General features: G+C 39.7%; 1 protein-coding gene and 1 long non-coding RNA gene across 2 annotated transcripts in view; both read left to right on the top strand.

The window, feature by feature from the left end:
* The window catches only part of LOC131245529 (two pore calcium channel protein 1B), a 106,228-nt gene extending 91,601 nt beyond the window's left edge, over positions 1-14,627 (top strand). Inside the window, exons 20-23 of the mRNA XM_058245054.1 lie at positions 2,341-2,427; positions 6,236-6,313; positions 14,088-14,125; positions 14,222-14,627. Coding sequence (XP_058101037.1) covers positions 2,341-2,427; positions 6,236-6,313; positions 14,088-14,125; positions 14,222-14,303 — 285 coding nt within the window. The 3' untranslated portion in view covers positions 14,304-14,627. The remainder of the gene's footprint in view (positions 1-2,340; positions 2,428-6,235; positions 6,314-14,087; positions 14,126-14,221) is intronic.
* Positions 14,628-23,489: 8,862 nt separating this feature from the next.
* On the top strand, positions 23,490-25,145 carry LOC131245528 (uncharacterized). Its single transcript, XR_009170903.1, has 2 exons — positions 23,490-23,734; positions 24,646-25,145. It is a non-coding gene; the product is annotated as an uncharacterized LOC131245528 (long non-coding RNA).
* The last annotated feature ends 756 nt before the right edge of the window (positions 25,146-25,901 follow it).

Here is a 25,901-nt window from a genome sequence, read left to right as displayed (position 1 = left end):
CAAGAAAAAAAGGTGCTGGTTTCATATACATACCTTCCTTGCCACCAGCCACACTTTGAGTCACTTCATCAAACACTTGGTGAGCAACATCAATATCAAACTGAGTCACCGAACTGGTTCGATCCAAGTTCGATTCGAGCTGGGTTCGATTTGAGTCGAGTCGAGCTGGGGCCAGCTCGAAAAATCAGCTCGACTCGGTTCGAATCGAGCTTTTTCGATTAGAGTCGAGCGTGCTAACCAGGCTAGCTCAGTTCATGTACACCTCTAGGTAGGTGCTACTCATTATGTGGAGAGTCGGCTGTGTGGTCCCCGTTGTGTCGCCGAAACATTTGTGATGAAGAAGTGAATGAGTTCGTGTCACTCCTAGCTTGTCTGCAACTTTGCAACTCAATAAGCAGTGATCATGACAGGATGATTTGGCTGAAAGACAAGTTAGATCACTTCTTGGTCCAATCCTTCTATTTCATGCTCTTGAGGAGGGGTGAGGAGATTGGGCAAACATGTCATGTGTGGATTATGGAGCTCCTTCAAATATTGCAGCCTTTGGGTGGCTTGTGGGGAGGAAAAGGATTTTGATTGTCGACAATCTCCAAAAGTGGTCAATGATATTTCCCAATATTTGCATTATGTGTATGTCTAATGCTAATTGACTCGCTCACCTTTTCATCCATTGTCCCTTCGCGCACCAAGTGTGTAATGAATTTCTAAGAAGGTTCAATCTAGCTTGGTCAATGCCTCATTCAATTGGGGATCTTTTCATGGCATGTCACAGAGTGGGTTTTTGAAATCAAGCGAAAGTTATGTGGAGGCCTTGCTTATTGTCTGCTCTTTGGCAATTTGGGGAGAAAGAAATGGAATGTGCTTTCAAAATGAAAGCAAGAGGGAGGAATTGATCGTAAGTAGGACAATATTTTATGTAGCTGAATGGGCTTCTTGTTTAGATGTATTGAAAAAGTGTAATTTTCTGTTTTCTGGACTGTAGTTTGCACCACCTCGGCGCTTCTTCAATAATATTTCTGTTACCTTCAAAAAAAAAGGTTCCCTTTTTCATAGGGGAAAGGCTACATTTAAATGGATCAAAAGGCTTAAGACTGATTTGCAGTGACCAGGGATATGCTCCTGTTAATGCAAGAAGTATTTGAACTATCTAAATGAACCAAAACTTCATTTCATACTTTGACCATTGCATCTCTCTGACCTTCTAGTGATTATCAAGCTGTCAACATATAAAAGCATCACAACAATTCCCTGTCCTTTTGCATTGAAGATGCCAAATCATGATGCCGGTGCTTGTTCCAACCCATGCATTCCCTATATATTTCTTCAGTTCTGAGACCATGTAACCAAGCTGTTAAATGTTGAGCGACTTTGTTTCTATTGTCATATACAACTCTTTCTATTTCACAATGTGCTAATTCTCATGCAACTGCCTGTTATAACATTTGCACTGTAGTCAATATTTTTACCATTTTCTTTTCCTTCTTCTTGTAACTAATCAGTGTCTTAAATAGCGGTAGCGTGTTGCGTAGCATTCAGCCCTATGTAGCGTGTAGTGTAAATAGCTTAGCATGTAGCATAAGCTACACGATACTTCTATTTTTTATTTAAAAATAGGATAAATATGGCAGATAGTAAGAAAAAAGCAAAAAAATTTTTTTTTTTTTAAAAAGATGATTCATTTTTTCAAGTATAAGCATGTTCAAACAAGTTATTAATTACCATTTATCAAAAACCAATCCACATATAAAGTCATAAACCAAATCAAATAAATATCACATCAACAACTAAGCAAACCACTTTAATTAATATTGCCTAATTCAACTTACAAGTATGAAAAGAAATAAAAATCCGGTAGGTTAAGAGTATCAAGTACAATATAGATGTCATCTATACAAAGAGGGTTTTCCAAAACCCTTTTTCTTTTAAGTTTGGTTTTAAAGGTTTTTTAGCATGTGAGTTTCACAACTTTAACAAAGGATCACAACCATTTTAAGTGAAATTAAGCAACGAAAGGTTTGGTTTTAACTTTATATTTTTAAAATTTTTTATTTTAATATAATGTGAGTTTCACATCCTTTTTAATAAACAAAACTAAAAAAAAAAAAAAAAAACATTGTAGCATATGCTACTAACGCTACATACCTGTAGCGTACGCTACAGGGGATTTACGCTATTTAGCTACGCTACCGCTGCACTACGAGTGCTATTTGAAGCACTGTAAGTTTGTAACTAATATGATGGGTTATAGCATAGGCAACTGGACCAGAAAGTTGGATTTGAGGTTTTTGCTTTTTTTGGAAATTGCTAATTGTCTCATAATTTATATTTTTCACTTTTCAGAGCTACCGGGATTTGATGGGGACGTCATGGACCTTAATATACTTTGTCAGCTTTTATCTCTTGATTGTCTTGCTACTCTTAAATCTGGTGAATTTCCATCTTTGGGCCCTTTTATTATGTTCCTTATCTTATTGTGGTCAGTTTCTGTGGTCAACTATGATTAGAATGGATGTAAGTTGCATTTTGTTTTCCACTGCTATTTTCTTTCCATATGCCTTCCAATGCTAGTTGGAGGACAACCAGAACTGATGCAATAGTCTTCAAGACTTGTACATAATACTTATTAACATGGACACTCCATAATGTGGCAATCACTAATACCTTGGAAAATCAGCAAGCTGCAATTTCTATATATAAAGACATTTTAAATCATGATTTGTTTATTTATTTATTTATTTATTATTATTATTATTATTATTATTTTTTTATTTTTTATTTTTTTTTGTGAATGAAAAATAGAAGAGACATGAACAGTTGCCATAATTAGGGAGAGGTAACGAGGATCCAACAAGTTACCCCGTTTCCACAACATAATCGACAACCTCGTTAGCCTTTCTTAGGGCATTGCTAAAAGATGCACTTAAATTGGAACAAATCTTTTGAGTATCACTAAAGATAAAGGAGATGCCACAGCTCTGCATTAGAAGAGGATACGCACTTGATAACTTGTAGAAAAATGCATCTAGACCATGGTTTTAAATATCCATTACCATACGGACGTATCCACAATATCGTAACCATAAAACCACTGATATGGGAGTGAGCCGGTCCATTAAGGAAAAATGGGTTATATGGGCCTGTATCGGTAGGTGCTTCTCATGTCGTTGTGGGTGTGATCCTCTCAACTATTGTGGGTGTAGTTCACTCACCAGTTGTGCATTGTTGCACGTGTGTGTTTTAAAGGATTTTGCATGTGAATTGTTGTTTGGTGGGTTGATGGTTGTCGAGTTTGGATGGCCTTCTATTGGAGAGTAGATTTAACAAAAGAAGAAAACTCAATTACTGACAAGTAGCACTTGAAGGTCGTCTATCTAAAGTTGTTGTGTGTGAGGGGGAGTGATGCAGGACACATGATGTAATGCTAGCATGCAACGTGGAGATTATGAATGAGTCCATAAAGTAATTCAATCAACAAAAGATGCTAGCCTACCAAGTAATTAAGAGTAAACAATATGAAATAAAATCTGATTTAACTTAAATCACATGCCCACATGCTAAGAAATCACATAAATCAATTAAAACGAGGACTAACGGAAGGATAGAACTTCCAATTTATCATAGGCACGTTCCACATTCAAGGGATAGATTTGTAGGTTTTATGATTAGGGGTAGGATGGGAAAAATCTGAAATTTGAAGAATTATGGTTCATGGGAATTGAGAATTTTGGAATTAGGGTTTTTTTATAAATTGGGGAAAATCTAGGAAAGTTATGGATTTTAGGTTTAGGGTTAGGGTTTTGGGAATGAAAGAAATGGATTTTGATAGAAGGATGATGGAAAGTCAAAAGGGGCTAGGTGAGATTCACACGTGTTGCCGTACGGTCACACGTGTGACGTGGGAGGATGAGTTTAGGTCGGTTAGAGTTTGGATTGTGGATGGGTATAGGAAAGTCAAGTTTGGGAGAAGACAGAGATTTGGGATGGGGATGATGAAGTACCTGAAGAAAATACCTGAATGGGGAAGAAAAAAGAAGATGGTGTGGGGATAGATGGAGACCTCGCACCTCCGTTGATGAAGATTTGTCTCGCACCTCCGTTGATGAAAATTTGTCTCGCACCAATCTTCCTTCCAAATAGCATGGAAGCATCTTCAAATCGCATGAAGATGGGAGAAGAAAGCAAGAGCTTTTTTTTTTTTTAATCACAAAATCCAATAGGGTTGGCTTGTGCTTTGATTATTAAAAATTCGGAATTAAAAATTCAGCATAATTACAAATATTTCACTCACTTAAGTGAAGTAGCTCATCGTCCAAAATAAGAAAACTAAAACATTTATTATCAATCTCAATCATCAAATAAATCCTAAAAATAATTTTAAGAAAAACATAAAGAAAGAAAGATCAGAGTCCAAGGGGCCCAGATCTAAAAGATTGGGTGGCCCAATGGCCTGATTGACAATATCCAACGGTCAGATTGACACTAAATAGCAATCCTATGACTAAAATGATCTCCTAAGTAGCCCACATGCATCATCCCAAGGTAGGATCTTCCTGATGCACGTCCAATGCATGTGGGGTCTTCAAAATGGCCCGGCGGGCCCCATCCGGAACTCGTCTCTCATCCATAAAGAAAGTTGCGTTGATGTGAGTGGTCATCTTCGTCTCTGTTACATCCGAGTAGGTCCTCCGATGTCCCCATCAGGGACTGTTGGCCCATGCTAATCGTCATCATCTTCTTCATATATGTTCCAGGCTGGGGCATGATTGATATATATTCTCCAGCTTGAGGGCGAGTGTTATAGGACACTTATGTGTAGTTGTACACGTGCAGCTGTACATACTATAGATAAGCTATTTAGATGGATTATGTTATCTGTTAAGATCTCTGAAATCTCTCACAGATCTCTCACCTCTTCTATATATTCCTGCTATTGTCAATGAAATAAACATGTTAAAGTTTCCACAATGTAGTATCTTGTGGTTTAACAGTCCCTAATCTACCAAATCATTCTTGATTCATGTTTGATTAGAACATATTTGGTTGACTTTCAGCAGGACAAGCTGACAAACAACATTCTTATCTAAGAATGGTTTTATACAACATCAAAATGCATGCTAAAAACACATGCAAAATTTGTGGGGGGGGGGGGGGGATTTTCCCAATATTTCTGGAGTTTTTCCTTTTTTCTTTTTGGTGCCAAATAAATTTTTGGCCGATAGCGGCTCATATTGTCCGACTCAAGGTCCAATATGGTGTGATACGCACCGTATTGTATTGTTTTGGACTGGGCGGATATTTCCACCAGTACCCTTATTCAAAACCTTGATCTAGACAATGAAATATGTCAAAACTATGAAATTAGTATATAAATATGCCAGGTTACCGTGATTAAGATAAATTGAGGCTTATCTTTACCCTGTGTGACAGCATGTGTCCAGAACATGTCAACAAGGGTGTCAAATATGGAACATGTAGAAAATTTGTCTTTTTATGCAGCTCATGCAGAACTATTGTTAAATCAAACTACTGATTGGACCAATCCACCATCTGTGGACAGCTATTGCCCTCACTAACTCATGATTAACCAAATGCCTGCATTCTACAAAAAATTGGTAAATGGTATGCATCTTGCAGTCATTTATGTCAGGGTGCCTACAAGGCCCTATGGCTGGCCTTCTACACAATGCTTAATGTATCCAAGCAAGCTCCCAAAGACCAAAGCAGGTAGGTACTTATTTTAGATGTATGTGGTTGATTACAGAGGTTATGTTGTTCATTTACAGATCGACCACACAGAATATGATTTGGAGGTTCATATTTATCATGTTCTGTTGATGAAACTTTTCCTATGGTCATGTGCCAAATAGGTTATTGCGGAAGGAAATAAATTTTTGTGCTAGCAAGTTCTACAGCATTTGCTGAGAAATTCAATTATTCATTCTGTGTGGCTAAATTGCAAATTGTTAGGACTCTTTCAGCAACTACATATTTCAATATTAATGTGCAACAAGTCAGAATCTCCAATCAATTACTACAAAATTCTTCTTTCGAAAAACCAGCATCCTTGTCTTTCAGATCGGGTCAGGAATGCATATTTTGAGTGTGGCACTCTGACCAAACAGATATCTCTAAAATATATTGTTTGCGATGTGTGAAATATATATTTTGCATTCTTGTAGGGAATTGTTTTGAAACAAACCAGTAACAACATCATTGCATATTAATTTCTTTTCAGGTTGTGTCATTTGTCTTAGAGGCATTTTTCGCTGAAATGGAACTTGAATCCACCGATGCTTCTGAAGAAGATGGCAAGGTTAGTACGCTAGCAAGCTAATGTTGATTTCAGGGAAAGAAAAAAGAAATCAGTCAATCCATGCATCTTCCTTGCATTAGCATTGAATTGTTTAGATTAGCACCATAAGTAGGGATGGCAAAAGGCAGGGCAGACTTCCCAGCATTGCTTTGGACTGGGCTTGGACCAATTAGCTGTGCTCGTGGGCTGGCTTGGGCCAGGTATGTATGGCCCAATCAGTTTTGGGGCAGGCTTGGGCTTGGGTCATTTTTTCCGGGCCTGGTATGGCCAGACTTCATGTGTACATGTGTTCGATTTTACATATATGCCGTTGCAATGGTTGGTTAGGCAGTACATGCATCTTGCATGTAGTTCTTGGTTTTCATTTTTCTAAATGTCTATTTGTTTGTGCATGTGTAGCCACCCGATCAAGGGATGCATTAGGAAATTCACCATGGGATGTGGATTGGATCAATTTTCTGGTCAGGTCCGCTGGGCCCAACCATTTTTTTCAAACGTTGAGGTTAGGCATGCTGTGCTAGGCCAATGCTAGGCTCAGGCCTTGGACCTTATAGTGTTGGGGTTGGGCCTAGCCGGCCCCAGCACCTAGGCCATTGTCACCCCAAACCATAATGTTGGTCATCCTAAAATTCTTGCCAAAGTTTTTGGCTTACAAACCATCCATTCCATGCACAGGAAACCAGTGCCTAACTGCTAAGGGTCTGTTTGTTTTCAAGGACTACCACGGTAATGTAGTGTAAAACTCACATCATTACATCTTACGTGTGATTGGATATTACCAAGTGTCAAATCACTGTAATCCTTCCGAATCACACAAGACATGGATTGGCAGAATTTTGTTTACATGGCATAGTTTCGTGTGCCCCACCATAATGTATGTGTTATATCCACACCGTCCATCCATCTTGTGTGATCATTTTATGGTATGAGACGAAAAATTAGGTAGATCCAAAGCAGAAATGGACCACACTATAGCTAGCAGTGGGGATTGAACACCTGCCATTGAAAACTTTTTGGGGTCCATAGAAATGTCGGATCAAGCTGATATTCGTGTTTTTCCTTCATCCAACTTTGTTTGAACTTATGAACAAGTTGGATGGCAAATAAACATCCTGGTGGGCCATAGGAAGGTTTCAACAGTGGGCATCATTATCTCTAATGCTTTTTGTGGTGTTGTTCACGTGAGCTTTGGATCTTCCTCATTTTTAGGAACATGCCCTGAAATGATATTACAAAATGGTGCCCTGAAATGATATTACAAAATGGATGAACAATGTGGATATAACACATATTGATGAAATTACAACCAAGTGTATCTAATCAGGAAAGTACTCTACATGTCCGGATGCGGAGCTACAAGAGGCGTATTGCGTACGGTCGTAAAACCTGTTTTACTTCTGACTACTGTGGTAATGGTAATCATTACTTATTTAGCATTCATTACGCCGCTTACCGTGGAACTTACCAAAACAAACAGGCCCTAAAATCATCATGTATATAAATGAAGAATAAATCTGCAAGAGAATACTGACTGACTAACCAGCTACTTTGAATTAATGGCTATTTCTGTGATGCAAGACATGGAAAATTAAATATGGTATGCAAGATTTCAGGCTTAGATCCTACCAATTCAGAAACAATCACACAAATTCCACGTCCCACATGAAAATCCAAACATTCAATTAAAAAGGGGAATCTAAGCGAGTCCAAGCCAACACAGGTTAGGATTGGACCAATAAAAATTATAAGCCAAACGATGTCAAAGGGAAATAAAATCAACTACTCATGCATAAAAATCAGTCCCTAATCCAAGGGATTCCCTAATTTCAATTCAAGAAACCCTAAGGTGATAACAAAGGGCAAATCAATTAGGGATCATGTAATATAGGGTTAGAATTCATGAAAAACGGCTATGAGAGGATAAAAGAGGATAAAAACCTGAGCCAAAAGATGATCCCGTGTGGACAGCAACAATGGCCCAGACGGATGTACGTGTGATCCCGGCCACACGTGTGTAGGGCCCACTATTTAGAAAAAGGCCACCTTGGCCCTAGTCGGCCAGGGATGGACTCCAAAACCCCCAAATCTCAGCTTGATCAGATGTATGGTTTGTGCGTGGTGCTCCACCGAAGTTTCAGCTAGCCTGCAGGCCGAAATCTAGAAACCTGTTGTAATGAAGAAATCTAATGCAACAAAAGGACAAATTTGAAGTACGGATGGTGGGAGGAAGATAGAAAAAAAAGATGATGGAAGATGGAGGTGAATTGGGATCGATGTGGCTTCGCACCACGGTAGTTAGCCCTTCGAAAAGGGAGGGCTTCGCACCCACTTTTGAATTCTTCCACAACTCACGAAGAGAGCAGAAAAATAAAGCAAGAATTTTTTATTAACTTCAATGAATGAAAAGAACTACAAGGGGTGCCTATTTATAGGGAGAACCCTATATCCAAAAACTCGCACCATGTGCGACACTTATTACTTGGCGATGAAGTAAACTAAAATAAAAACCAAACAAGAAAATCTAAAGCATTCACGATGTTCTAAATAATAACAATAAGCAAAACTTAAAATATAAAACCAATTCGACAAGTGGGCCACGATCATGAGATCCCATGGTGGGCTTTTCTTGACTATCGGGCCACTTTTCTGAACCAAAACTTGACTTCTAGCTAAGAGGCCCTCCCTGGACGTTGTCATCGAGTCAGATCGATGGTGGGGTCCTCCTACGCACGTACGTGCGTAGGGGGGCGGCTGAGTGTACGTGTGCGCGTGATGTCCCCATCAATTCTCCCCGGCTGCAAAGATTTCGCCACTGGAAAAATAAAACTCCTGAACCTCTTCAGGATGTCAGGATCAAGTCCTGAAGCTCCTCCTCAGTGAGCTACGTACTGTCTGAAGCTGGGCGTGACTTCCATTTAACCACGTACTTTTGAAACCTGCCGTTCGATGTTGAAACCATCTGATGGTTCAGGATGTCCTCTATTTCCTTTTTGGGTGTGTGAAGGTTAGGTATGGGAGATAGAGGCTGGAAAAATGAGTCGGGAAGGATAGGTACGGGAGGTAGAGACTGGGAAGATGGGTCGGGACGGGTAGGTATGGGAGGTAGAAGCTGGGAATATGGGTCGGGTCGGGTAGGTATGGGACATAGAGGCTGAAAAAATGGGTTGGGAAGGGTAGATATGGGAAGTAGAGGCTGGAAAAATGGGTCGAGACGGGTAGGTATGGGACGTAGAGGCTGAAAAAATGGGTCGGGAAGGGTAGGTATGGGAGGTAGAGGCTGGGAAGAAAGGTTATGAAAATTAGATATGGGAGGTAGAGGCTAGGAAAATGGGTTGGGAAAGGGGATATGGTTCAAGGGATAAATATGGAGAATCAGGATGGGTTGGCGAAGGGCTAGACAAAGTATCAATGGTCCCCTAAAAAGTAACTAAATCCTCCACATTGGATGTGAAACTAATTCCCATGGAAGGTGGAAGATCTACCTCATACACATTGAGACTGTTTCGTTTTATAATTTTGACGGGTCCAGCGCTACACGCGTGTAACTTACGAACGGCCCTCGAAGGATACCGCTTGGGCCTGATGCAGACCATCACAGAGTCCCCAATATTGAATCCTTTGAAACATTTATACTGGTCTGTAGAAAATGTGCAATGTTTATTATTAGTCATGATCTTCTGCCTGATTTCTTGATGCCATGAATGAATGTGATACGCAAAAGACTCTGCAGACTCTGACGGCCTATGGGACAGTGACATAGGGACAAGATCAATAAGTTTCCTAGGTTTATAATCAGTAACGACTTCACGAGGACTTAGACCTGTGGACCTATCGACAAAATTATTCAACGTAAACTCGGTTGTAGGTATTACGGTGTCCCATGTTCTGGTGTGCTCTATATCCCTCCTAGGGGACTCATCCGGTAGATCATTAGGACAAACATCGCGAAACTCATCCACTACCGAAATGACCTTAGTAACTCTACACTAACATCTGGTGCACTCTCTCCAGTCACAAGGCTGCACATGTTGTACCCTTCAAAATAGTGGTCTTGATGTCCCTCATGGGGTGGGTACACTGGTGCACGCCCATAACTGATTCTTTGGACAACTCCATTCATTGGTCTATCCTTCAAGCCACCTGCCTGAGATTGGACATCTACCCCAATGGTGGGGTTTGTCCTGGCGATGGTCTTTAGTCGGGCAATGCGTTCATCAAGCTGCTCAAAGCATTGGTTCATTTCCAAGCGCTTAATCATAAACTCCAACTTCTGGGACAACTTGTTTAGTGACTCTTGCAATTGTTCCATGTTTAGTGTAGGGTGCCAACCAAAATTCAGCAATATAGTTGTCAAAATATAAGAGATTTTTTTAATTATTTTTTTAAAGAATCGACCTAGTTTCTAAAAAACGAAAAAGGAAAGTTTCTAAAGAAACAAATTAGGAAAGCTTCTAAAAAAAAAAAACAAATTAGAAAAGTTTCTAAAAAAAACAACCTAGTTTCTAAAGAAAAAGAAAAAAGGAAAGTTGCTAAAAATATAAAGTAAGTTAGTTTCTAAAAAAGAAAAACGAAAGTAAATTAGTTTCTAAAAAAGAAAAAGGAAAGGAAATTAGGTTCTAAAAACAAATTAAGAGAGTTTCTAAAAAAATAGTTTATAAAAAACAGAAAAGGAAAGTTTCTAAACTTAGAAATAGAAAATTAAGTTAATTTCTAAAATAATTCAAATAAGGGGATAACTGAAAATTTCAGCAACTTATTTTAGGGTTTATGGACCTCTAAACAGCCATATATAATGAGAATTGATGCGTAATGGACATAAACAACCAAACCCTAAATATGTAATGAATTCCCCTACAAGAACCCTAGGCTCTGATACCAAATTTGATGCAGGACATGGAAAATTAAATATGATATGCAAGATTTCAGGCTTAGATCCTACCAATTCAGAAACAATCACACAAATTCCACCTCCCACATGAAAATCCAAACATTCAATTAAAAAGGGGAATCTATGCGGGTCCAAGCCGACACAGGCTAGGACTGAACCAATAAAAATTATAAACCAAACGATGTCAAAGGGAAATAAAATCAACTACTTATGCATAAAAATCAGTCTCTAATCCAAGGGATTCCCTAATTTCAATTCAAGGAACCCTAAGGTGATAAAAAGGGGCAAATCAATTAGGGATCATGTAATCTAGGGTTAGGATTCATGAAAAACGGCTATGAGAGGATAAAAGAGGATAAAAACCTAAGCCAAAAGATGATCCCGCGCGTGGACAACAACAATGGCCCAGACGAACGTGCGTGTGATCCCGACCGCACGTGTGTGGGGCCCACTATTCAAAAAAAGGCCACCTTGGCCCTGGTCGGCCAGGGATGGACTCCAAAACCCCCAAATCTTAGCTCGATCTGATGTACGGTTTGTGCGTGGTGCTCCGCCGAAGTTTCAGCTCGCCTGCGGGCCGAAATCTAGAAACCTGCTGTAATAAAGAAATCTGATGCAATAAAAGGACAAATTCGAAGTACGGATGATGGTGGAAGATGGAAAAAAAGATGATGGAAGATGGGGGTGAATTGGGATCGATGTAGCTTTGCACCAAGGTAGTTAGCCCTTCAAAAAGGGAGGGCTTCGCACCCACTTTTGAATTCTTCCACAACTCACGAAGAGAGCAGAAAAATAAAGCAGGAATTTTTTATTAACTTCAATGAATGAAAAGAACTACAAGGGGTGTCTATTTATAGGGAGAACCTTATACCCAAAAACTCGCACCATGTGCGACATTTATTACTTGGTGATGAAGTAAACTAAAATAAAAACCAAACAAGGATATCTAAAGCATTCACGATGTTCTAAATGATAACAATAAGCAAAACCTAAAATATAAAACTAATCCGACGAGTGGATCACGATCATCAGATTCCATGGTGGGCTTTTCTTGACTATCGGGCCACTTTTCTGAACCAAAACTTGACTTCTAGCTAGGAGGCCCTTCCTGGACGTCGTCATCGAGCCAGATCAATGGTGGGGTCCTCCTTCTACGTACGTACGTGCGTAGGAGGGGCGACGTGAGTGCGTGTGTGCGCGTGATGTCCCCATCATTCTGTATGATTTCTCATCATGGGATTTGTTTCAAAATTTATTAAATCATTCATGTTGGCTATTGCATTTTTCTTGTGGTGGCTTGGCTTATTAGTTTTATATATATATATATATATATATATATATCACAGAAGTCTTAAGAACTACTAATTATTGACTAAATACAACATTTTTCTCATAAGAAGCGTGCCTCCCACTTTGAGTCTTTGATGATGTACTCTTCATAGGGTAATGGTAAACATCCATGAAGTTTTGGATATGACCAAACACCTGCATGTATCATTGAAGCAGACGCCATATGGTGATAGTTACAATAAACATTCTTCCAACCATTCTCATCTTGTTCTTCTAAAAGAGATCGCACAAACAAGGTTACAGGTTTTCTTTGACCAAACCTTTAATCCAAAGTTTTCTTGCAAGCACACTGTTTTCTTGGAAACACTGTTTTCTTTCAACATTGCGAATTGTGCTTACTTTTAAGTAGGATTCTTTTATTGGTAAGCATGAAATTGAACCACGAGGACGTATGGAGTCTCTTATTTCATCTTCGACGCCGTTGCTGGAATGATGGTCACATGCCATGCTGATTTGCATGGAATCAGCATTACCAGAAGATCAACTTCTTTGTTGCTATAATCAACTTTATAATGTTTTAATAATGGTCTATGCTCCTTTAATGCTCTTTTTATGGTTATGGCAGTGAAAATGCTAAAAACCTGTGGCTATCATTACTAGGGTAAAAGCTTACTGTTCTTGTTCCCTGATCTTGATAAGATCCTGGTTTGGATAGTGAAGTGATCTAGTTGTCAGAAATCCAACGACTCAGATTTTACCCTTACATATTTTCCATCAAAAGCTGGGCATTCCGTGCACTCTCTTCCCATGCTGATTTTAATTTATGAGTGCTTGAAGGTTGTGTTTCCGATTTTCTGAAGATCTCTCAAAAGGGCTTATCAAGTTGATATGGGCCATCTCTGCAACCTACCTTTTCTTTAGCTAAGATAAAATTGGCTATTATGGACTGTCAACTGTGTTTCTTTTTTTTGTGGGTATACTAGTAAGATTTACAAGGTAATACATCCAGGGATCGAACCCTGGATAGCTCGCGTACACTACATTGTCTCTACCAGCTCAACTAACGAGCCGGAGACCATCAATTTTGTGTTTCATTCAATGTCCTACCCTCGTTAAGTTGTTCAAATGCTTTTGCAAATTGTTCAGTCTCATGCATCTGAGAAATGAAGAAGTTTTTGTCTAATATTGATTGTCAATCCATTATGGTTGAGGCGACTTCTGGATGCAGGTGCGCCCAGTCAGTGGAAGCTTAGCATTTGGCTATCATCTAGCAGGGGTCCCTTGCATTTCTGGAATGAGGGCCTTTCTGACAATTGAAGGAACTCCTGTATTCAGAAAACACAAGGTGCTCGGACTAGATGATAATCAAATTCTTAACTGTCATCAGCAGGGCCCACTTGCTTTTGGAATGACAGAAAACATGAATGCATCCATTCATTGTCCCAAACAGGCCCTTAAAAAGATCAATGCCATCTATCATTTAGTTATATTCATGATTACACCAACCATAGCAATATTCTCATAACAAAAGCCAGCCCATATCCGATTCCTAACTCCCATTATCTGCTTTGAAAGCTATACTTTTTTATTGTCCAGGACACACAGGGGAGGAAGGACCGGCGCCGGGTTCTCAGGCATGCATCTGCACTACTTGATTTTCATGTTTGAAGTTATCCATTTACTTCCTGCCATGCACAATGGACATGACTTTCCTCATTTCTGTCATGCAGCTTGAAAACAAGGAGTCGCAAAGTTGATATTCTTCTTCATCACATGTTAAGTGCGGAGCTGAATGAAACCAAGAGCCCTTGAGTGGAGCATAGTTGTTCCTGCTGGTAACTGGATTTACATCTTATTCATCTTGACATTTTTGTAATAATTCCAACTAGGCCGGGCCTGGGGTTGGCTTTGGCCTGGATTTTGAACTGTTCAGGCTGGGCCTATTCAAAATTTTGATTTTGCCAGCCCTAGCCCAGCCCATTGACAGCCCTAATTCCTACAGCTTCAAACCTTCTTTAGACTGCATTTGATTTCAGCCATTGGTTTGGGAAACAACAAATGGAGCTATTAGTGTATTGTAAATATTATCATGAGTTAGACATCTAGTACACTGAAGATCAGTCATTGTTCTCATCATGTATGGCTTTTTTTCTCCCCTTTTTTGGATCTTTACACCATTGTGACAAATATCAGCGAGATTTTAAGATCTCATTATTTTTTTTAACATTGACTAAATGAAGTTATTATGTTAATATCGCAAGAATTTCAATCACCATCATCTAAGCCTTTTCCCAACTAATTGGGCTCGCTGCATGAATCATGTACCGTCATTCCACCTCAGTTAGACCATAGGTCATTTAAGTTTTTTCTTACCACCTTCACTCACGCCCTTTTGGGCCTTCCCCTTGCCCTTTTAGAGCCTTCAACTTGTACCAACTCACTCCTAACCGATGCAGTTCTTGTCTCAATTGCACATGACCAAACAGCCAAGTCTACTTACCCTCATTACCTATTGGTGCTACTCGTAAGTTCCCTCAAATGCATTCATTTCTAATTCTATCTTCCTCGTCCTACCACTCATCCATCTCAACATCCACATTTCAGCTACAATCATCCTATGAAGATATCGATCCCTAACTGTCCAACATTCTCACCCATAAAGCATGGCTGATCTTATAGCGATCCTATAAATTTTTGCCCTTTCAATTTGGGTGGTACACGATGATCACATCAACTCTAGAGGCACATCTCCATTTCTTCCACCCAGCTAGAATTTTTCTCAATCTCTCCACTCTCATGAATTATCGACCAAATACATTGAAAGTGGTCTTTGGAAAACTTGTTGGTCAGCAATCTTAACTAATTCCTAGTTTCCAGTATCATTGTTACTAAAGTTGTACTCCATATGCTATGTTTTAGTCTCACTAATTTTAAATCCCTGAGATTCTAAAACACCCCTTCATAAATTTAGCTGTGTGTTTATGCCTCCATTGTCTTGTCAATCGAAACTATGCCATCTGCAAACAACATAAACCATGGGATCTTTTCTGCAAATGCTTCATTAAATCATCTGTAACTAATGCAAAAAAGATGCAAGCTCAATGCTGACCCTTGATGCAATCCTATAGTAATTGGGAACTCACTTTCCTCTGGTCCTCACATTTGTTAATGCTCTTCATACATATCCTCAATCATGTCAATTTATCGTCTTGTAACTCTTTTTCTTTCCCAGCACGCACCAGATTAACTCGCTTGGGATCTTAAGCTTTCTCTAAGTCGACAAAAACCATGAGGAGATCCTTTCTCCTGTCGTTATATTTTTCCATCAATTATCTTAGTAGCAAAATAGCTTCAGTGGTAGACATCCTGGCATGAAACCAAACTGATTTTCTAATATATTTGTCTCGTGCTTTAGTCTTTACTTAATCACTCTCTAATGAAGTTTCATAGTATGGCTAAAAAGTGTAATTCCATGATAGTTAATGCAGCTATGTATGTCTCCTTTATTCATATAAATAGGTACCACAATACTTTTCCTCCATTTGTCAGGCATTTTCTTTGATCGCATAATCTTGTTGACAACTTTGTCAAACCAAAATAAACTATCTCCCATACACTTCCAAACCTTTATCGGTATACCATCTAGTCCAAGGGTCATTCTTCTTTTCATCTTTCTCAACACTTCTTTCACTAGTGATATCCAAATCCCTACGAAAGTCTCTCTACTTCTATCATGAATTGCGAGAATTTCAATATCTCAGCTAGTTCTAATTTCTTGATATTTTATCATGAAATTATGGTGCTTTTTAGTCAGACTTTTATTATTTTATCAAATACACATTTACATTTTTAAATTATTTATTAATGTGTGTGTGTGTGTGTGTGTGTGTGTGTGTGTGTGTATTATTTTTAGCGAGATTTTCCCAATAATATCCCTTTTTAAAAAACTCAATTTTTAAGATCTCCCAAGAAATTCCCATACCGAAAAGTTGCTGAGAAAGAGATTTGTCACTGTGCTTCTATGGATTTTCCACGGAAAAAAAAAAAAAAAAAAAAAAGCTAAATCAAATGTCTTTTCTGTGTTGTTTGCAAAATATGAATGAGTTTCAATGCCCCAGTTGGTGTTTTGATTTTTGTTTGTGCTTTGCTGTCTCAATCTCTTCTTTTTTTCCTTTTTTTTCTTGGATGGTTTTGCTAAATCTGTCAGCTCCTGGTTGTTATAATTGTCGGTGTTCACAGGCATCTCATGAATGAAGACTCTCTATTTGATTCGTCCATCTGATGATTGGCTGTACTATGTTTGAGATCCAAGATTGTCCTGTCCAGTAAGGGGCCTTATCATCGCCAAGCCAATATCAGAATCTGCTGCCATCTTAGAAAACAACTGCAGAAGCCAAGATCTTTAGCGGTTTTATGCATGTATAATTGGCTACTTGACCCACAATTCCTTTGTTAAGATTACTTTAGTTACATGCCTCTTCTCCCGGTTTTGTGGGTTATTTGTTGAAATGGACTACTTGGTCCACTATTCCTTTGACTAGATGGGCCCAAAATCAAGGCCCGACCCTGACCTTTGACCTGAGATAAGATGACCAGGCTTCACCCATGACTATGTTCTTTAAGGCCAGGCATGATCCAATCTGACCTGTCCTGACAATTCTTGTTCTTGGCAATTTCTTGGCCTGGGGCTTTCTCAGGAGATTTTCAATTTTTGGCATTTTTCCCGCAATGTTATTGGGAAAATCTAGCTGAAAATAAAACATAATATATATATATATATATATATATATATATATATATATATATATATATATATATATATATATATATATATTATAAATCACTTTTAAATTCCTGATGTAAAATTATTTACTTGCGCTGTTTAAATAAACTCTGCATTAAAATCGCAAGAAGATTGTGAAAATTTTAAAAATGAAAAAAAAATAAAAAAATGCTGAGGTTTGAAAAATCACACTATTTTTGCAATAATGTTGTTTGATTGAATTTCTGCAAAAAAATATGGCAAGATTTTAACAGTCTCAGCCATATTTGTCTCAATGACCTGACCCACTTCTAAAGAACTCGGGTCTGGAAGACTCACTCTAGCCATTTTGTGGACGCATCTTCACTAATCTGAACATCACTTACTGATGTGATTATATAATCTGATCAGATCGGCCAAAGCAAAATTCGAGCCAACCTCTTTTACTTAAATTGGCCACATCTTCTGAGTGGCAATGGCCAGGGTTGCCCGGCCCGGCCCTGGCAGTCCAGCCCTTTAAGGCCAGGACTGGGACCCGTAAACTTGGGCTGAGGGCTGTGCCCAGATTAAAATCTTAGCCCGGTGTCCGGAGTGGGCTAGGCCAATGATGGATGGCCCAGTCCAATCATCAAATATGTTAATGGTATACAGATGAATGGATGATTTGAAGGCACTTGTTGTGGATTCCCATTTAACCTGCATGTGTAGTTTGAAAGTGCTGTTAATCGGGATCAAAATCATTTATACGATGGGACACGTCATGAATGTAAGGGCTACCAAAACAGAGGATTCCTTTTAGGGTTTAGGGTTTAGGGTTGAGTTTTTGAAACCTTTGGTCATGTTGCTTTTTTACTTACAGGCCCAGGGCTGAGGACGGTTAAGCCCCTCATGATGGACGACCCATTTGCCAGGGCCAATCGCAGCCTAGCCCTGGCCAGACCCATTTGCCACCCCTACATATGAACCGAAATAGGCTCAAAGCCTAGTAACCCAAGGGGTGGACTCCAGTGGAATCGCTACCGCAGTAAGGTTAAGGGCGTCAACAGGCTAGGACCAAGCCAAAAGCTCTGCACAAGCCTGCCCCACATTATTCAATGTAGGCCCAAACCTAGCCTGGGACGTTGATGGGCCAAAGAGAGAGGAATTCGCTGCACTGCTGCAATGGCCACAAGGCTGTGTGGTTGGCCCAATGATGAGCAATGAAATGGGGCCCACATGTTAGCTGGCCTACATCAAGGTGGGCTCAAATGATGGATGGTCCACATCAAAGGTTGGTCCTTAATGAAGAATGGCCTACATCCAAGGCCAGCTCTGTGTGATGGACAACCCACATCGAAGGTGGGGTCCATATGACAGAGTCAATATTGAAGGTCGGCCCTAACAATGAGTGTCCCACATCCAAACCAAGCCCCTCATGATGGACGACCTACATCAAAGTTGGGGTCCACATGATGGATGGTCCATAAGATGGGCGGTGGATATTGAAGGTGAACTTCACATGATGGACAATAATATTGATGGCGGGCTCCACATGATGGATGACCAACATCATTAAAAGTTGGCCCCTAATGATGAATGGCTCACATCCAAGGCGGGCCTGCATGATGGATGACCCACATCAAAGGTGGGGCCCACATATGAACAATCCATATCAAAGGTTGGCCCCACATGATGGACAGTGAATATGAGGGTGGCCCAAATAAACTTGAGAGATAAATACTTAATGTGATGTTGGAAAAGAAAACATGCTTTTCTGCCTTTTACTAACAAGTACATTGTTTACCAAACAAACTTATTTACTTAATAAGTAAAACCCAAGCTAAGCTACTTAAGGTATAACAAGCTTACCTAAAGTAACTTAGAATAGAAACACCCCCTAACTAACCACCAATTTCTAGATTGGTTAGATCAACTCAGAGTGTTTCTTCTATACTACAAAATTACCTTTGCAAATATTAATAGGCAAGCGCAGTCCAAGCCCAGTACAATTGAAAATAGGCCTGAATTTTAAAACCCAGGCCATGCTCTTGGACCTGATACCCCAGCCAAATCCGGTCCGAACCGGGCCACGCAAGAATGCCCGTCCAGCCAGCCTGGCCCATTGTCAGCCCTAAGTAAGCTTAAGGCAATACCAGGAGGGGCTAGTGATTCACTGAATCCAACCCATCCAGAAGATGTGGCACCTCGGTAAAACCTCCAGTGCCTAAAATCAGCAGATCCAAAGCTCAAATGGACCACAGATATTGAGAGGGAACTCCCACCGTTGATTAGCATGGGGTACAACAGGTTGTGTATATATTCTCAAGTCCGTCAGATCCTGGGCCCGTACAAAATTCAGGCTGTTCGGCAACATAGATGGTCCTCTATCAAATTCAAGGGTGGGCTTCCCTCCCATATTATTCTCTTTGCTCTGGCCCATCTTAGTTTTCAATCGGCCTAATGTCTGGGTCCTACATTTTTTATTTTTATTTTTCCTGAAGTGAAGCATCTGATTGACGGGTTAGATGGTGTACCGGTAGTGGAGCCCGCATGTGTGTACCCCTGAAAGTCTTCACACGTGATCAAACCATCAATTCTACAGGCCTTGATATGGATGCAAATTTGCAGCTATAAGACAATCCTAACCCTTTAACATTAACATAAAGCCTTTTAGAGAAAAATTCTACTGTGATTAGAACTTTCTTTGACCGTCCATTTAACTTTAACAAAGGTCCTCCAAACTAATGGATAAGATCGTCCAATATGTGCGGTCTTTGGGGACTGGCCTATTTGTGGTGGGCCAGTCGGTTGATTCGATTGGATATCGTTAATACTTTCAGCATGTAAAAGATCCAGCCAATAGTAGATCAATTGAATACATGCGCCTTATTTTTAGAGGCATGGGCAAGGACCCCTGAATACATGCGCCTAACAATGCAGTTTATCTCAAAAACGAGACGCGGTGGATCTCTTTCCTTGATTCCTCTGCCTTGATCTTGTCACAACCTCAAGGTGCGGGGTTTCACCACGTGGAAATAATGCCCCCCCCCCCCCCCCTATTGTTCCTGCGGATTGCGTTCTCAGCACCCTACAGCGTACTAGTAAAGCTCTAGGCCCATCGTGATCTATGTATCTTATACACGCCGTCCATCCATTTTACCAGCTCATTTGTCGGATATATCCAAAACTCAATTCAACCATACTATTGGAAACAAAGTGAATTGAACTCCTACGGTTAAAAACTTCCAAAGGTCACAGGAGTTCTGGATCAAGCTGATATTTACATATGTTTCCTTCGTCCGTGCTTTTGTTACCTTATGAAACTTTGGATATGCTTCAATTTTGTGCTCATGCCGTACAATAAGCTGCGCGTAAAACGGACGGACGGCGTGGACAAGACACATACAACACGATAGGCCCCACATGAGTACGCAATCCGCGTCTCGTCCCAAAACCATATATAAGCTAGAAATAATCACACGGAGCGGCTGTACGTGAACTTTCAACAGTGATACAGTCATTTCTTTCCGGCCAACGTGACAGAATATCCCAAAAGATAGGAAACCGTAGTGCTCATCTCAACATCAGGCCTATCCAGTCACTCGTGTGGGCCACACAATTCCAGTCAGTGATACCATTGGCTCTCCATAAATGTCGTAGTTGTGTCCGATTGGATGAGTGGTCCATCCTGACTTTCATATTAGGTCATCTTCATTGTGTGGCTCACCTTTTCCGCGACTCAGATATTCTACATATCTGACACGCTGGCGGGGAAGAAATGGCCGTATATGAAAGTTCACATACACCCGCTGAACGTTGTAATTTCTCCATACGACGCTGGATGTATAGTATCTGTTAGCTCTTTTGTCGAGACTCCAGAGTTAGTAAAATTTTCCGTACTCTAGTAGTGTATCGTCATCCATAGGCATGCATTGGGTCCCTACATACGTGGCACAAATACACATCTAATCAAACCCTCCGAATTATGGGACCTATTTAAGATGGATAAATAATATATATATATATATATATATATATATATACTGAATAAAAGATCCTAACTGCTCGATTGGTGAACATCCAATGGACGGATTCGATGAAAAATGAGCAAATGGTCTTATAGTCAATAATAAATGCCTATTAATCAAACCTCAGGTTGAGGCTCTGCCCCATCTACAGTGGTCCACGACTTCGACTTAGCCACATGTGCGTAGGACACGTGCGCCGTACTTTGCAAGCCCTTGGAAATAACTTGTAGTGGCCGTCTCTGGTTTTTCTTGGGACCCACCTAAAGTGAATGCAAATGGTCGAGCGAGGGGCGTGGATTACCTGCGAAAGCCTTTCGCAGGAACTTCCTGAGATAGGAATCTAGGTGGGCCCACCGTAATGTTAGTGAGAAATTCACCCCGTCCGTTCTTTTTTCCAGATCAGATCAGGACGGGTAAAAATACGAGGCAGATCCAAAAACTCATTTGAGCGTCAAACAGTAAAGATTGAACGTGGGCCACAGAAGTTTGGGATCAGACTAATATTTGTTCTTCAGCTCATCCCAGCAACAGTGATTTTATGAACGGTATGGATGGCATATAAACATCACTTTAGATATCCTGGAGAAGTTTCAACGGTAGAAATTCCCCTGCTCATATGTTACTTTACGGCCACTTGAGTTTTGAATCTGCCTCATTTTCGGTCCCATAACTTAATATGATTTAGAAAAACCAATGAACAGGGTACATCACGGTGGACCCCATCTAAATTCCCGTCGCATGATATTCGAAAGGCTCTAGCACGAAATCTGCGTCCTCGAGCGAGAGGGGACAGGTACATGCATGGTGACTACTAACATTAATTACTGGCTTTGGATTTTGCGCAGCTACATTTAGTGCGCCCGGCCGGATACGGACGTGGATTAGATACTGACAAGGTCAGTAGCCAAGTGGCTACGACGTCACCAAGCCCTGTGTACCCACCACGATGCATATGATGTATTCATGCCGTCCAACCAAGATCGTTTTATGGTATGAAAAAAAAAAAAGAAGTTGATAGATCTAAAGTTAAAGTGGACCCGCCACAGAAAACCGTAGGAGCAGTTACACACACCGTTGAAACATTTATAGGGTCCACCGTGATGTATCTTTCAGTTCCAACCTATTCCTAAGTTAACATAGAGACAGGTGAAAACAAAAATATCCGCTTGATCGGAAACTTCTGTGGCCCCTAAGAAGCTTTGAACGGTGGATGTCACTGTACCCACTGTTTTCTACGGTGGGGTCCACTTGAACTTTAGATCTATCTCATTCCTTTTCTTATATCATAAATCGATCTCTCCAAATTAATGGACGGCATGGATACAACATATGCATCATGGTGGGGTCTACATAACTTGGTGACGTCACTTTAATAACCAAATGCTACTGACCTTTTAAGGGGGCGTCTGGGGCACGGGTTTAAGTGGGATTTTGTGGAAGTGGGTTTCAAGATCCCACGTATTATTGCATTATTGCAGGGTGTGTTTGGACTCACATCGGATGAAGCTGCGCTGGAGCAAAGGGATTTCTGCAGTCCAGCGATTTCGTGTGCCTGGTGGTTGGTGCTATGTGGGGTTCACCATGGTGTATGTGTTTTATTGATGCCATCTATTTATTTTGAAATATAATTTTAGAGCTTGATCACAAAATTAATGTAGATATAAATCTTAGGTGGACCACGCCATTGGAAAATAGTAGTGATTAAATTACACCATTAAAAATCTCCTAGGGCCAACTATAATAGTTATTTGACATCTAACCTGTTGGTTAGATCATAAAGACCTGGATGAAGGGAAAAAACAGTTATCAGCTTGATCCAAAACTTTTGTGCCTCCCAAAAAGTTTTTAATGGTGGGCGTTCAATCAACACTGTACGGTCCACTTGAGATTTGGATCAAACTCATTTTTGGCCTCATACCATAAGATGATCTGAAAGAAGGGGTGGACGGCAGGGATGAAACACATACATTATGGTAGTGGCAAGGTGAGTAGCCAGTCCGTTTTCATTCCAGAGGCCTTCTCTTCCAAACACGAGGTGGGATGGCCTGACACGACGTAATTATTACGTTCGGCTAATCCCATTCCATTTAAACCGATCTAATCCAATGCTCCAAACAGCCCCTCGGTATCTACTCGGCGTCCGCCAGATACAATGTACAAATAAAAATAATAATAATAATAATAATAAGATAAGAAAAATTAATTGAAGCTTCTAGGACCAGCCGCCATGTATTTATTATTATTATTATTTAAACTTTCTAGATAACCTTACCCAACGGTCGCATTGAACTTTTATTTAATTTTTAGTTGTCTCCATTTTCAAATGGCAGTGGAAGTCCAAGCCTGGAGTTGCTTACTCCACTGGAAGCTGTTGCTGTGCACATGAGCGTAACTTCAACAAAATTCACCCCATTCATCAAGTAACCTGCCTCTCTTTACTCTCAACTACAAAAATCTTGAGGATCAAAACTCCGGTAGGCCACCTATGGATTAACATTATTATTAGACAATGATTGCATGTCTGATTATAGATGGTATTTTGGTCATTCATTCAATTCCCGTTTTGGGGATAAAGTTTTTACCGTGGGAAACACCATAAATTAAGTAAAATCCTATTTGCTGGACCATGAATTTGTAATCAACTAACCAAATTCACAATGGATGCTAGTCTCACACACACACACACACACACACACACACACACACACATATATATATATATATATATATGTTAGAATGTAGCCTGTAAAGGGTGTAAATAGATGATTGGATTGGGCAAAACATATGCATCAATGTGTGATGTAAAGTGATGCGACCTTTTCATGTTATGGACCAAAGAAGGCCCAGTCGGAGGCGAAAGTGATATGGACGGCAAAAGTGATATGGACCTTCAATCAAATGTATCTTGCAAACCGGAATAAGTTATTTCACATACAATATATGATTTTAGGGTAGAAGAAGCTACTTTAGCCACCCAACCCTGCTACACTAGGTTTCCTATGTTGAGCTTGCGAGATTTCATCAGATCAAGGGTTAAAAATCCATTTTATTTCCATGTTTACTATTTATAATAAGTTTCAGTTCGATCATAACTTTTGGTCCATTCAACTTTAGGAGTTGTGTCTAATACGAAAAGTGCTTAGAAATTTTAGGAGAATAACATGGTTAAGCCAAATAGCACACTTACTATTTTTGGCTGAAAACCAAGAGGTCTAGTGGAAATCATGACAACAGTTTGAGTTTGAGTTGTAGTTTGATTCCGAAACATATTCCAATGTTTGGTATTACTATTTAAATGTTGTAAATTTATTTTTATAATCAATCAATCAAATTTTGAATTTTTAGAATTTATTTCTATTTTCTTATTTTCACTCATGGATTCAAGGTATCTCCGTGAGGAGTCCAAATAAGCTCCGTGGATTCGGAGTAGTTATCCTCTTGAGGAAGATGGTGATCGACCTCATCATGTTCAGCCCAACGTTGATGTGGGGTACACATGTATAGTAGATTTCAAAATACACCAAAAATACCGTAAGAAGGTGTTTGGCGCAGGGTATTAGATGGGATTAGGTGGGATATAATTGCATTTTGTCTCGTGCAATTCCATCCAGCATTTGGAGAGCATAAGAAAGGTTGGGATTAGGTGGAATAGAATTGCATTTAGTCCCATGGAATCGCATTTGGTTCTTTGCAAGATTTTCATGGATTTTGAAATCTACTACACGTGGGCCCTACATTGATGTATATGTTTATCCATGTTGACCATCCATATACACTATTTACACATGACAATATGGTTATATATGTGTACAAGTGAACGACATCCGTTGTGAATTTGGTCCGTTGATTACAATTTCATAATCCATCAAACATGATTTTGCTTAATCCAGTGTTTTCCCTTATCAAATTTTTTTTTTACCAAACATGGGATTGGATGGCTACAATATTACTATGTTATTTCCGGACAAGCAATCATTGTGCAATAATGATGTTAATCCCATCTAGCAATAATGATGTTAATCCCATCTAGTACAATTTAATACCATTCAATTTCACAGACCAAACAAACCCTAAGGGACCAAATGCAATTCCATCCCACCTAATCCCAACCCTTCCCGTCCTCCCCAAGGACCAAATGCAATTCTATCCCAACTAATCTAGTCTTAGCCCATGGGTGAAATAGTTGGCATGGGTAATGCCCACTGTTATTTCGATGTAGGGTCCACAATAGTGTTTATATTCCATATGAAAATAACTTAATCAGAAATATTATTTAAATTCATGTAATATACTTTAATAATTATAAAAGATTATTGTAATTATTCATGTTCAAAGCAAGAGAGTCACATTATAAAGAGTTAAAATAATTCAATTGAGAGCTTTTATTTTTGACTTTCCACCTAATAAAGTGAAACTCATGATATAAACAGTTTTGATGGATGCATGGAAGATGAACCAGATTCTAAGGTTAAAATCAGGTATGGTATTTCCATGTATTCTACTAAACCTCTCCTCTAAGAGCCCTTGTGATCCTTCCTAGTTTATAAGAAATGCAAGTGTATTTGAATATTGCCTTGACAATGTGCTCAATGCTTAGTCTACCAAAATCAAGCCTCTCATAGTGTGGATGCTATCACATAG

This window comes from Magnolia sinica, chromosome 5 (genome assembly GCF_029962835.1).
Source record: "Magnolia sinica isolate HGM2019 chromosome 5, MsV1, whole genome shotgun sequence".
Lineage (NCBI taxonomy): Eukaryota > Viridiplantae > Streptophyta > Magnoliopsida > Magnoliales > Magnoliaceae > Magnolia > Magnolia sinica.
This window is presented reverse-complemented; position numbering and strand designations above follow the sequence as displayed.